Raw genomic sequence first — 13,210 nt, 5'->3', positions numbered from 1 at the left:
TGGAAACTGAGCATATCAATGTGGATTTCTATCTTTAACATAAAAAGACCGGAAGATTTTGTTGCTACTTTACACTGTTAGGAATCGAATATTTGATTCGTCTTCCCCTAATCTGATAACTTATACACACCTCTGTCAACTTTATGAGTACGACATTTATAGTATGTACTAAGTTTCACATTCCCAGATTCCCAGATTCCTATAGAGAATAGTTGTTATGACGATGATGAATTCGGATGATCTTCCAATGGACATTATAAATTTCTCGATGTCTCCCGGGCTCTTCCAAGAATCATGAACTCCCAATCTTCTTAAAAACTGTAATATGTTAAGTTGTATGAATAAAGCTAATCCTAATCCTACAAAATTGTTGGCTAGATAAAATTTGGGATTGTTGCTGTGTTCGGGGGTCTTCGTTGATCCATACAGTTGCCTTTGGTTGAATGTCGTGATGACCCGTGGGGATCGGAGTCGCAGTAGCCGGGTCAGGGACGTTGTTTTTGATGCATGACATCATTGACATAAGCATTAATTCATCTCATGACGTCCTGTTTTATATCCTGATGACCATACAAAGCCGCCCGCATCTCTTCACCCTGTAAGACCGATCTCTCGTTCATGTTCCGCAAATCCAACCTGACCGAGATAGACCTGACAGTAATGTGATGCGAAACCACTCCGGTTCACAGCTTCTCAGATGGTTTTGGAGATTTCCCGGTATACATCAGCTTAGGCCTTTTAATCTCTCGTAATCACCTAACCAAATCTCTGCACTCCTTTCACATTCAGGATAACTTCTGTTCCAAATTCATATGTACAAAACCAAGAGAGAGTGCTCCTAACATGTCTTGTCATCATTTGGAATTGAAAGGGGAATCAGAATCTTAATTATGTTATAAGACAACAAAAAGAGAAAAGGAATGGCCAATGCGAGGACATGCCATCAGCTTATAATTCCATAGCCTGACCCCATCCCTCACTATCCAATGTTGAAACAAGTAGAGATGGGGCCGGCCATCAAGAATGTATGAATCTTATAACTCCGGGACCAAGAATATAATTTTCAAGACCAACGATGGAAACTCGACTACTGCTTTAGTTTGAGGACGATAAACGATGCTAGCATCGGAAGCAATAAAAGGGCAGCCTGAACTTGAAATCTTGTTGAAGCTGAAGACATAAATATACTGCTACCAAGGTTTCTGTACAAAGTAGTAATTACAGTGCAAACTCGAAACTTATTGACTGCACTGACAACTGAAAGTTATGAAGATGCTTCAGTAACTTTAGTCTAAAGACCGTGCTAGCTAGATGATGAAAAGACAGTTCTGATCCTGACCCTTCATGTGGAAAAACCAGCTTCCATTGCTCTTACGATCGCTGTGGTATCAAACCTGAAGTTTCTGAAGCTCTTCCCTGGGGCAGTATCAGGAGGGCGGCTCTCGGACATGGCTCTAGTCAGCTGGGTCTCTGTTATCATAGTGCTGCTGCTCCCAGTGGAGCCAGTTTTTGCCTTCCACACACACATTGCTGAACAAGTAGACAAATGAGAAATTAACAGACGAGAAGTTAATGACCGAGATGGACTTCTTTTAGTATGTTTCGAGAGGAGACAAGAGTGGAGAACCTTTGACTGGGATGTTGGGTTTTGAAGCAAGAGGGGGCTTGTGTGCTGAAATCCACGTCTTCAAGTATCTGTAGAGAAGATTGGTATTTAGAAGCAATAAGAAGGGACTAAAGTGATTTTCTTACCCTCAGTCATTGTAATCAAAATTTGAGGAGGTCAGAGAACCTACGTGAGGAAAGGAGAAACCATATACAGCTTAAGGCCAGTCACCCCACGGGATATGACATTGTCACTTGCCGGCTGAAGGTCTTCAATGCGCTGCCATGCAATTTCCTGCAACGAACATCAAAAACAGACTTTCAACACTCATCATTCACTGAGTATTATAGGCTCCCGTAGGGAACAAGGTCTTCTGTCCTAACAAACAAACAAGGCAATGTTTGGACTGTGCTTTAGAAGACAATTTATGACATATACATCCTCTGAAGTGCACTGCGACGTGCATACTTTTCTGATTTTCTTTATTTCCCAAGCAAAGAAGGATTTCCTTGTTTCCAGGACCAAACACAGTCATCTCTTTGGTTCTGGGAATTCGGAAGGTTCCAATTTTGTTTCCTTATTTCCTAAAGAATGGGGAAAATGAGGGAAAAGACTGTAAAATGGCACCTTAGAAGACATGGTGCATGACCATAAAACAGTCTTGAAACTGCAATCTAACACATTATTTCATATGTTTCAAGATGAGAGGACAGGCAGAGCAAAAATGAATCGGTCTTCAACAATATATGATTCTATCCTTTCGATTAGGCATTTCATGATTCTAACTTACAGTTAGCGTGAAGGCATCAAAATGAACCTGAAAAGCCAAGAAGCCATAATTTGAGCTTTAAAAAAGCTTAAGCACTGGCAGAAGAATTAAAAGCACGACCCAAACTACAATGGAGTCCCAGGGGACAAATAAAACATGCCATCAAGACACTACAGTTCATAGGACGAGACAATTCCATCTCAAACATTATAACAATGAGAAAATTTGACAAAGACGATGAAACACGTACACTGATTTCTTTCTTGGTAAGTGGTGCAAAGGTTGTATCATCCTTCACACCAGCAATAACGTACAGCCGCACCCTCTGCTGCCCAAACATCTCTTCAATATAGTCGTCTTTGTTCAGAAGATTTGACACATCGAACCCCGTTTCCTCTAGGACCTGCAGTAGTAAACAGGTCGAGTACATGCACATATTGATCTCATGAAAAAGCTAGTCATGACTGTTTTATAAAATATCGGATATTATCTAATAACTGTATAACAATTGTCCTATAATGGACAGGAGACTCACTTCTCTAATAGCACAAGCATGATCTTCCTCATCTTTGTTCTTCTTCCCACGGGGAAAACTCCAGCTTGTTCCTTTCCATCCTTTCACCAGCAAGCACTTTTATGAAAAACGGGAAATGAAATAATGAGTTTCTGAATCAGTCTAGAAATAGACTTTAGTCTTATCAGTTCGACAATAGTCAGTTCAAAACATTGATTTTGGATATTCACCCCCAACACCCAACTTCCTAGCTACAGAATGAAATATACCATGCAGAAAGAATATTAGAGGTAATAGCTTTCATAAGAAAATCTGGGAGCACACTCTTTCAGATTTAAAGAAAATGTAATGATTCATGTATGTGTGTCTGTGTCTCTGTAGAACTGACTAGTCTCTTACCCGTTCATAGGATTCATCCAAGATGATGGCACCGGTCACAGGAACCCGAACCTTGTAGGAAGTGAAGTCCTTAAAGATGTCATCAATATGAGCAACGTAAGGTCTTAATACATCGCAGCTGTTAAAAACTACAGTGTATTAAGGAAAATCAATAGGAAAAAACAAATGACAATTAACCTTCCATGACTTTGCACAGATCACTTTGTAAACCATAAAAAGATGTGCAGTGGATCATCTATCACCACTGTCATCAAGCATTGAACATCACATGCTCAATCTATCTATCTCTGCAAATTCATTGTACGTTTTCTAGTTTCATGGGAAGAAGATACAAATTTATAAGGGAAAAAAATCATAAAAGAAAAACCCACAGGATTGGTCAAAACTCTCGCTAACAAGACGGGGTCTGTGATGTATGAAAAACCTTTCCATTGCTCCAGACCTCCCGAGTAGAACATTCCTCCATGACAGGATTAAATCGTTCAGATGAGATCATACCGACAAGGCCAACAGGATGAATGTATGGTCAACAAAGAGGACACAAGGCCAAAGCAATCAATTTGTACTGCAGAGGATACGTAAGGAAGTGAACTCTTTCAGAGTCAGGGATTTCAAGGACGGATTCATCTCCACAGAGTTGTCTTCATAGAACCAATGCGCATACTCCACGAGAAACAAGATACGCTCAAATGACTGGAGATCTTCTTTGGGCACATTCAGGACAAACCGGCTGCCAAGAGAATGAATAAACATGTCAGAATCAAAGTAGGAAAAAGCCCAATCCTGCTATAAAGATGAAGACAGCAAAGAAAAATATCAACTTGAACCAACTAATCGAAATAAACTCGTTTTTCTCAAGCAAACTATTAATCTTTGGGATATTCGTCAGACAAAAGCCTCTAGAGCTCATCCAGCACTACAACGAGCCATGCAAAGAGATTATGCAACGTCGAAGCACCATAATGTAGGTAAGGGGAAACGCTCCAAGTTTCTATTCCCGGGCATAGAAAACATGTTTTCACCTTCAAACTTGAATCAATTTTTCTCGTTTTTTCTCTCGAATGAAGTCCATCCCATTAATTTTATCTGTCTTTGTAATCTTCTAGTACAATTAAAAGAGAAAAAATCGAACATTCCCACAATCAAACAGAGCTTTAAATCCATTCAGCAGTCCAGAACAAGCCATTACATCCCGCCAAAAGAAATCAAATTACACTGGCCGTCAAGTCATGATTTTGAAGTCTCAGACAAGCAACTGAGCTCACTCGCAGCAACCAGAACTAATCAACCGGACGCACCTGCAGAGGTCGTCGAGGAGTTCCTGAGGCGGGAGGCCGTTCTTCAATGGAGCGCTCGAAGATCGATGAAGCCCCGACATCTTAGTACCTTGTCCTCTGCCCTTGCCCTACTTTTGGGCCGATTACTCCTTTCTTCAGACACGAAAAATTTCTCCTCCTCCTCCTCCTTGTTCAGTCTCATCATCATATGTTCCCCTATTGCTTTGGAAAATTCGTTTTGTAGTTTTTGGTTTTCCGGGAAAATGGAAAACAGTTTCTAGATTTTGGGCTGGGGGAGTGTTGTAATGGGCTTGAGCCCAGACCAGTAATTCTCCAAAGTCAAACACCACCCAAAAAGGAAAAACAAGAACAGGGAAAAAAAAAAAAACTACCAATGGCGTAGGCTGATGAACCAATCTTCTTCCTACTGCAAACCTCTGTGCAATTCGCCCTGTCTGCTCCGACATCTCAGTGTAATGTCTATGACTTCGTGCTCAAAATTCCCATCTTTTATCCGTTAAACTGACGTAATTCTCTGCTCAAATTGTACCCTTTCGCTCGATTCTGTGTCTCTGTCGAGCTTCATCCAATCCTGATTGCAAAGTTGAGATCTTTATCCACTCCTCGTTATGTTATTCTAAGTTTCAGGGATCAAATGTTCAGTTTTAATTCCGTTTTGCATTTGCCGGCTTCATTTTACGCGGGGAACGAGGCACATGATGATCTGGAGATTCATTGAACTTCCCAGTAATCATTAGATGTCATGTTCCTTTCCGCAGTTGGAGTGATATGATAATGATATGTGTGTCGGGTTTCCTGCAAAATTGGTTCTTCTGCCCCCCTGTCCATTGGTGGTGTGCCTGTCCTTGGTGTTTCCTTAAACAGCTATTGGCTTGTTAAAGAATTGTCCCGTTCATTCTTTGCACAGAAGCCGCTTGTTGTTTAGTTTGATGTTCTCATGTATAATTTCCTTTCTCTGATTGGGTTGCTCTGCTTCGGATTCTATCCTTTCTCAGCTAAACTTATTGGAGCAATGCGTCGGCGGGAGGAGATTTCTTCTGCGCAGTCTAACCTGGCAAGCACCGATGAAAGAAGTGGCAGCAGCCCTGCTGTTGATAGAAGTCAGGAAACTGGTGTTGTCGTTAGTAGCCCAAGGAGATCACCATTCGTATGGCTGATTCTGTTCTTGGTGATCACATACTGTTCCTGGGCTGTTTATAATTATCAGTTTGAGAGCTTGCCCATGCCCCTTACTGCTGAGCAAGCAGGCAAGAGAGGTTTCTCGGAGATAGAGGCAATGAAGCATGTGAAGGCTCTGACTGACTTTGGGCCGCATCCTGTTGGCTCTGACGCTCTCGATCTTGCTGTTCAGGTTTGCCTCATAAAGATGACTTTCTGAAGTTCTATGCAAACTAATATCACGCATGTCCAAAGTTTTCAGTTTGCTCCCACTGTAGCATTTTCTAGTAAATGTGGTTTTGTGGTAGTTCGATGCTGTTTTGATTAGTTTCGGTCAAGTTTGATATGGCAAAGGAAAGCTTTGAACTGGGATAATATGAAAGGCCTGTTTCTCAGTTTCGATTTGTTTTTGTGTTGTGTGTGTGTGTGTGGGGGGGGGCTTTAATGACGTTATCACTTAGAAATAGAATCTAATATTTGTGAATAGGAGGAATTAGTTGGACCATCTTTAGCTGAATATTCTCCTTTTATTCATACTGTACCATACGGTACTCTCTATATGAATTGATTTTGAAGTCATGTACCGAATCATGTTCTTTTAGGACCAAAATATTGTTAATATCTCGGCAATCTATTTTTTCTGTCAGTTTCCTCATTTGCTGATCAACTTAACACGTACATTAGATTTTGTATATTTTACTTTTTTTCCATCTCTGTTTAGCTTACATTCAGCTGTAGTATGTTTTGGCAGCAGCAGAGAAAATAAATAAAACAGCCCACTGGGAGGTTGAGGTTGAAGTGGACTTTTTTCATGCAAATTCAGGCGCAAATCGTCTGGTCAGTGGCTTGTTCCAGGGGAGAACACTAGTTTATTCGGACTTAAATCATGTCATATTGAGAATTTCGCCGAAATATGTAGATGAAGCTGGAGATAGCACAATTCTGGTTTCTTCTCATATCGACACAGTTTTCTCAACGTATGCTTTGCTTTGTATTTTGCCTCTATCTTTGCCATTAAGTTTGAGTCATTCATCTTTTCTCATGGTTCTTCCTAGAACTGCTTATGCATTGATTTCAGGGAAGGGGCTGGAGACTGCAGCTCCTGTGTTGCTGTTATGCTTGAACTTGCTCGGGCGGTTTCTCAATGGGCTCATGGATTTAAAAATGCTGTTATATTTTTGTTCAACACTGGTGAGGAAGAAGGTCTCAATGGAGCTCACAGCTTCATCACTCAGGTTAAAAGCTCTTCGGTTTTATGTGCTTATCATTGTTTCACTTTCCAACTTTCAGTTTCCATAGTTTCCATAGATAGACAGTTGACATAGAGTTTGTTAATTGCAGCATCCTTGGAGCAAAACTGTTCGCATGGCGATTGATTTGGAGGCAATGGGCATTGGAGGCAAGTCAGGGATATTTCAGGTCTACTTTGTTGGTTTTGGGCCACAGACAATTTCTTTTGCACTTTCTTGAATCTATTCACTCATCTTGCTTCTTTTTTACAGACTGGCTCAAATCCATGGGCCATTGAGAACTATGCTTTGGTCGCTAAATATCCATCTGGCCATGTGATTGCTCAAGTATGTATCTGCTCTGCATTCCATCCTTCAACCACATGCTTTTTTCTTCATCTGATGTTCAGATCACCAGTTAGTCTATTGACACAGGATCTTTTTGCTTCTGGAGCTATTAAATCCGCAACGGATTTCCAAGTGTATAAAGAGGTTGCAAACCTCTCAGGGCTTGACTTTGCTTACACAGATAATGGTGCAGTTTATCACACTAAGGTGCTCAATTCTTTCTTTTGGTTTCTTTTGGATGAGAGCTCATTTCGTTTGATAATGATGTATATCCTGAAAGTGAGAGAACATCTGTGCATAGAAAACAAAAACTGAGATTAGAAGTCCAATCTTCCCCTGCAGAATGACAAATTAGAGCTATTGAAAGCGGGATCTCTTCAACATCTTGGGGAAAACATGCTCGCCTTTTTGCTCCAGACTGGTCCATCCCGAGATCTTTCTCAAGCCCATATGATGAAAAACGAACAGAACTCGAAGGGCAATTCAGCCATATATTTCGACATTTTGGTATGCATCTTCCTTTCTTTTGATTTCCGCATTTATTTCACTCTGTTAAAGCTATTACAATTGACTCATACGTGTTTCCTGCATGTTGATGTATCCTAGGGCATGTATATGGTCTTGTACACAAAAAACTTCGCGAATACGCTTCATAATTCGGTGATAATGCAGTCCCTTATGATATGGGCAACATCATTGTTCATGGGTGGATACCCAGCAGCCGTTTCTTTGGGTCTGTCCTGTCTGAGCATTATTCTTATGTGGATATTCTCGACATGTTTCTCGGCTCTCGCGGCTTTCATTCTACCTCTGATATCTTCTTCACCAGTCCCATATGTTGCAAGTCCGTGGCTAGTGGTTGGACTATTTGGTGCACCAGCACTTCTAGGAGCCCTGACAGGCCAACACTTGGGCTTTCTGATCCTTAAGAGTTACTTGTCAAAGGTCCACTCTGAAAGGAAGCAGTTATCAACCTCTACTCGAGGTAATTTGGCCAAGCTCGAAGCAGAGAGATGGCTTTACAAAGGAGGCTTGATCCAATGGCTCATCCTACTTGTGATTGGAAACTACTTTGGACTTGGGTCTTCATACTTGGCCCTCGCCTGGCTTGTTCCTCCAGCATTTGCATGTAAGCAAATAAAATTGCATTTCCATTTGTGACTTAAGTTTCGTTGTGACTAACATACTTCTTTTTTTTTTTTAATAGATGGCCTTCTTGAAGCAACTTTAACCCCAGTGCGATTCCCAAGGCCTCTTAAACTTGCAACTCTGCTCTTTGGCCTATCTGTGCCGGTCTTGATTTCTGCAGGCACATTTATTCGGTTAGCTGCAACAGTTGTGGCAATGCTAGTTCGATTTGACAGGTAAAGTTAGTATTTGATATCTATTCTTTAAACATTCTTAGAGAAATTCTCATCATACTTGATCTTTTTCTGAAGTTCGAGCATAGCAGTCAATGTTTGACTTATATCTATAAGCAGGAACCCTGGGAACATTCCGGATTGGTTGGGAAATGTAATTATCTCCACGTTCATAGCTCTAGTCATATCCCTGACAATGGTGTATCTCCTCTCGTATGTTCACCTTTCAGGTTGGCTATTCAATGTTGTTTCCTTTTCTCTTTAATTATGGTTGATAGGTTGCTGTAGTTAGTGTTCAACCCGTATTAATTCGTCAGTGTAACACAACTTTGTCCAGGTGCAAAGAGATACTTTGTCTTTGCAACTCTTCTCATGTTTGGCCTCTCAGCGGCTGCAGTCTTCTCGGGCTTGGTTCCACCATTCTCAGACGACACTGCAAGAGCTGTTAATGTAAGTTCATCAAACGTTTGACCATTACAAATTCTAAGTTTAGCATGAAGTTCACGAGACCTGTATTCATTCTCAGGTTGTCCATGTCGTAGACGCGACAGGTAACAAGCAAGGGCAGGGTCCCACCTCTTATGTGTCCTTTTTCTCTACGACTCCAGGTAAGTTGACCAAGGAGGTTGACCAGATCGGAGAAGGCTTTGTTTGCGGAAGAGATAAAGTCGTTGATTTCATCTCATTCTCGGTCAAATACGGGTGCTGGACCCATGACGAAACCGAAGCTGGGTGGAGCGAATCTGATTTACCACTGCTTCTCATTGGTGATGATACCGATAGTGGGCTCAAAAGAATCACTAGAGTCTCGATCGACACAAAGAGTTCAGTAAGGTGGGTGCTCGCAATAAATACTGAAGAAGTAGAGGACTTCAAGTTGGAAGGTATTGTGAACGTACATTCCCTTCTCCATGTTTCTCAATGTTATCCTGTTAAAATATACGGCAACGCATGGTCTTTCTTATCAAACAATTGCTAGCCTAGTCTAATCTCAGGATTCCAATTATAAGGAGTCCGGATCTCTGTGAAGCTTAAATTTTAAAAGGAAATATGGAGTTCTATATGGACAAGAACCTACTTCTTTGCTGTCAGTGATGAATTTAGCCTTAATTTTGATGATAAGTTTACCCAATCTTGACAAATGAGGGGCAAGGAAGTGATAATGGACGGTGGATGCATAGCTTGGAGACTCTGGGTTTCGATTTGGAGTCATTATCAAGTCGCGACCATATCATAATAGTCATCATACCTTTCTAAGCTCAATTTTGACTGTATTGGAGGAATAACTGATTTATTTCGTAACATATTTTCGAATGCAGGAGATTCCGAAGAGCTAATCCCATTGGATGCAAAGAGCAGCATTGACGGGTGGCATATAATCCAGTTTGCAGGTGGAAAGAATTCACCAGAAAAGTTCGACCTGACCCTGTTATGGGGGAAGCATTCTGCTGATGAAGCTCGGAAGGCAGAAAAAGAGAAGACTCGGCAGCCCCTTCTGAAGCTTAGGACGGACTTGGACCGGACAACTCCCAAGGTAGAGAAAGTCCTGACAAAGCTGCCCTCCTGGTGTTCTCTGTTCGGGAAATCCTCGTCGCCCTACACGCTCTCGTTCCTAAGAGATCTCCCAGTTGACTTCTAGATCGAAAGAGATGTCGTTTCTTAGTTTTTTTTTATGGGTTTTCTTCTTGAGATAGATTCTTCCTTACAGAACCATCCTGTGTGAACTCATTGCCCTGGAATACCTAATCATAGGAGAAACCATTACGAATCAATAACGGTTGAGTTACTCGTCACTCAGTTCGATCGACAATGTTAATGAACGCTCGGCTAATCAATGCTGAGCGGGCCTCAATTCTCTGAAACCATAAATTGTGTCTTAAGGTGCACTGATTTGATATGTCCGCGTCGGACTTGTGCATCTTCGACGTAATCTTACATCTAGAATCCCAATAGGGTTATGCATGGGCCCAAGAATCTCTAATGAAATTCCAGAAACATGAATTGTCATTTTCCCATCAAAAGGAAGCGAGAACCACAACCGGGCACTGTGGTGTTCCATAAAAATCTGAGGAATTCAAACAAAAAACTAAAAAATTGAAAAATCAAAACAGGACATCACGGCACCAGTGACAATCAAACCTTCCCTTGTCCTTTTGTCCGGTCCCCTGCCTTCTCTGCTTTAGCCACTCAGGTAACACTCAATCCCTCTGCAGTCTCTCTCTCTCTCTCCCTCTCTGTGTGGGATTAGACAGGAGGAAGGAAGAGACAGTGCGTCCATCAGTTTCTCTCCCTTTTCCCAGAGAGAGATTCTTTGTGGGAAGGAGAGAGGCGGGGAAGGGAAGATCTTCTGCAAGAAATGCGGTCGATACCGTTGGGAGTCTCAGTCTGTCCCGCTCTCGATCGCCAAAGCCCTCTCATCAATTTCAAGCAAATTTCCCACTTCCCATCAAAAGGGTCCCTCTCCCATAAAACAGGTACCCTATCCATGGTCCTGAACTGCTAAGTTCTTTGCCCTTTTTTGTCTCTATGAAGATGCTTCTTCCACGATAGACCCGCAATTTGGTATTGTAAGTTCTGACCCTGAATTTCTCAGTTGTTTTGTGGTGGATATTGGTTTGTAGAGCTTCTTTGAATCTGCTGCTGTTGGTTTGCTGAGCAATTGAGGAAAAGGATTGGACTTTGTGATTAGTAGCATAGTGATGGCAGTCAATTCTTCCGAGCAAAAAAAATAAAAAAAGATGGCAGTGGATTCTTTACTTGTATGGACTTCTCGGCTAATGAATTGGCCGTGATTAGATCGAAATAACATTTCCCAATACCGAGAACACAATCCCAGTTTGTATGCACTTTCGGTTGCCAAACAAGTCTCCATCAGATCTTCCGGGATCAAACTTTACTTGCATTCTAAGGCATGTCTAGGATAAAAAAAGGCATCTTTGCATATCTATCTTTCGCCTGAAAGGGCGAAAGTATTGTTTTGGCTAAGATTACTCTGGTGGAACACCTGAATGACTGAGCCTTAGCTGCGAGCTTTAGAGAATCCTTACTTGTAATTCCCACTTGGTTGATAGGAGTATGCAAAGCTAGTCAAGTGGCCGATTTGTTCCCGACGGTTTCTCCTGAGATTGTTGTGAGGGAGGCCCGACTTGAAGACTGCTGGGAAGTAGCTGAGACTCACTGCAGCTCCTTCTTCCCCGAATACTCTTTCCCGCTCGATTTCATCCTGAGGATTGACAGGATCTTGGCGATGGTTGTGGGGTTTTCCGTCCCAAGTGGTTGCAAGAGAACTTGCTTGGTTGCAGTTATTGGGAGCTCAGCCGATGAGCCCTTGTTGGGAAATGAAGACTTAAGGATTGGTGGGCTCGACGCTAGGTTCAGTCTCAACAAGGGATACGTTGCAGGGATATTGACTGTGGATACTGTGGCCGATTTTCTGCCGAGGAGGGGACCACTCAGGCAGAGGAGGTGCGGAGGAGATGTATATGTTTATTTATCATTATTGAGTATCATATTGCGGAAACTTATCAGACTTATGAAGTGCATATAATTGAGGTTGCTCACTCTCTCCTGATAAGTTAATCATCTCGTGATAGTTGCTGGGTGGTAGACATGCATTTTAGCTTCTATTATTTGCCGTTTGTTTCTTCAAATCGAGAGCTGTTGAGCTTTCATCATCTAAGACAGTTTTTAATGCGAGATTAAGGGAGCAAATTTATCACCTTTGGACATCATCATAGTCAGATCATTGTGCATAAATAATTATCAGATTTCTGCACGTATACATCATTTGTGTAGAGGGAAACTGATTTCACCATTTAGTCCATTGTTTACGGTCATCAGTAAGGATTCAGTTAGCAGATTTTCCTATATAATCGATAGAGATTCCAAGCAGTTCACTAATTTTTCTGTGACTGATACCCGGAAGGCAGTCTCCCTGAGCATCTGTATCCTATTATTGTTGTTGGTCACTGAACTCTTCTCCTTAGGACTGAAAATTCCTATGATTTTCATGGCTCCTCAGGACTGGAACCGCCTACATATCGAACGTGGCAGTGCGGGAGAAGTTCCGACGGAGGGGAATAGCAAAAAGGCTCATTGCCAAAGCTGAGGCCCAGGCCCGGGCCTGGGGCTGCCGATCAATCGCATTGCACTGCGACTTGAACAATCCCGGGGCCTTGAAGCTATACAGAGAGCAGGGATTCAAGTGTATTAATGTGCCTGAAGGAGCAAAATGGCCTCAGCCTAAGACCTCCCCTGACATCAAGTTCAACCTCATGATGAAGCTCTTGAAACGTCCTCCTAGTAGTTCTGCTGCCTAGGGAAACAAATAGATTCGCTTAGGAACAATTCGATAATTTAGGAAAAACGAACATACCGATGTCGTTTTAGACTTGAGTAGCTTTTTGGCGTCGTACATATGTAAATTGAAATTGATTAGCTGCTTAATTTGTTGCTTGTTAGAACATTGTTGTTTGTACTATAAAAGGAGAGCAATGATATGTCTTAATGTTCAATGTTTTGTAGCTCA

At 41.8% G+C, this 13,210-nt stretch overlaps 3 protein-coding genes across 4 annotated transcripts; 2 read left to right on the top strand and 1 right to left on the bottom strand.

The window, feature by feature from the left end:
* Nucleotides 1–1,130: 1,130 nt before the first annotated feature.
* On the bottom strand, nt 1,131–4,769 carry LOC116194791 (mRNA-decapping enzyme subunit 2). Its single transcript, XM_031523682.1, has 8 exons — nt 4,587–4,769; nt 3,867–4,018; nt 3,289–3,416; nt 2,911–3,006; nt 2,626–2,778; nt 1,797–1,900; nt 1,628–1,695; nt 1,131–1,530 (listed from the first exon to the last, which is right to left on the bottom strand). The coding sequence occupies exons 1-8, from the start codon at nt 4,664–4,666 to the stop codon at nt 1,343–1,345; spliced, it is 969 nt and encodes a 322-aa protein (XP_031379542.1). The 5' UTR covers nt 4,667–4,769; the 3' UTR covers nt 1,131–1,342.
* Nucleotides 4,770–4,903: 134 nt separating this feature from the next.
* LOC116194790 (endoplasmic reticulum metallopeptidase 1) lies at nt 4,904–10,475 on the top strand. 2 transcript variants are annotated; one of them, XM_031523680.1, is made up of 14 exons: nt 4,904–5,038; nt 5,582–5,937; nt 6,483–6,721; nt 6,823–6,979; nt 7,086–7,163; nt 7,247–7,321; nt 7,409–7,528; nt 7,664–7,828; nt 7,928–8,450; nt 8,529–8,685; nt 8,803–8,912; nt 9,020–9,132; nt 9,209–9,566; nt 10,002–10,475. In XM_031523680.1, exons 2-14 carry the CDS (start codon nt 5,599–5,601, stop codon nt 10,319–10,321), a joined length of 2,754 nt encoding a protein of 917 aa, XP_031379540.1. In that variant the 5' UTR covers nt 4,904–5,038; nt 5,582–5,598; the 3' UTR covers nt 10,322–10,475. The 2 variants fall into 2 exon arrangements, with proteins under 2 accessions (XP_031379540.1, XP_031379541.1); XM_031523681.1 differs by having other exon boundaries at nt 5,032–5,168.
* A 353-nt stretch (nt 10,476–10,828) lies between these two features.
* On the top strand, nt 10,829–13,210 carry LOC116194792. Its single transcript, XM_031523683.1, has 3 exons — nt 10,829–11,156; nt 11,754–12,147; nt 12,704–13,210. Exons 1-3 carry the CDS (start codon nt 11,039–11,041, stop codon nt 12,999–13,001), a joined length of 810 nt encoding a protein of 269 aa, XP_031379543.1. The 5' UTR covers nt 10,829–11,038; the 3' UTR covers nt 13,002–13,210.

The sequence above is a fragment of the Punica granatum genome, chromosome 2 (genome assembly GCF_007655135.1).
Source record: "Punica granatum isolate Tunisia-2019 chromosome 2, ASM765513v2, whole genome shotgun sequence".
NCBI lineage: Eukaryota > Viridiplantae > Streptophyta > Magnoliopsida > Myrtales > Lythraceae > Punica > Punica granatum.
Note: the sequence above shows the minus strand (reverse complement) of the source record. Positions and strands in the feature narration are given on the sequence as shown.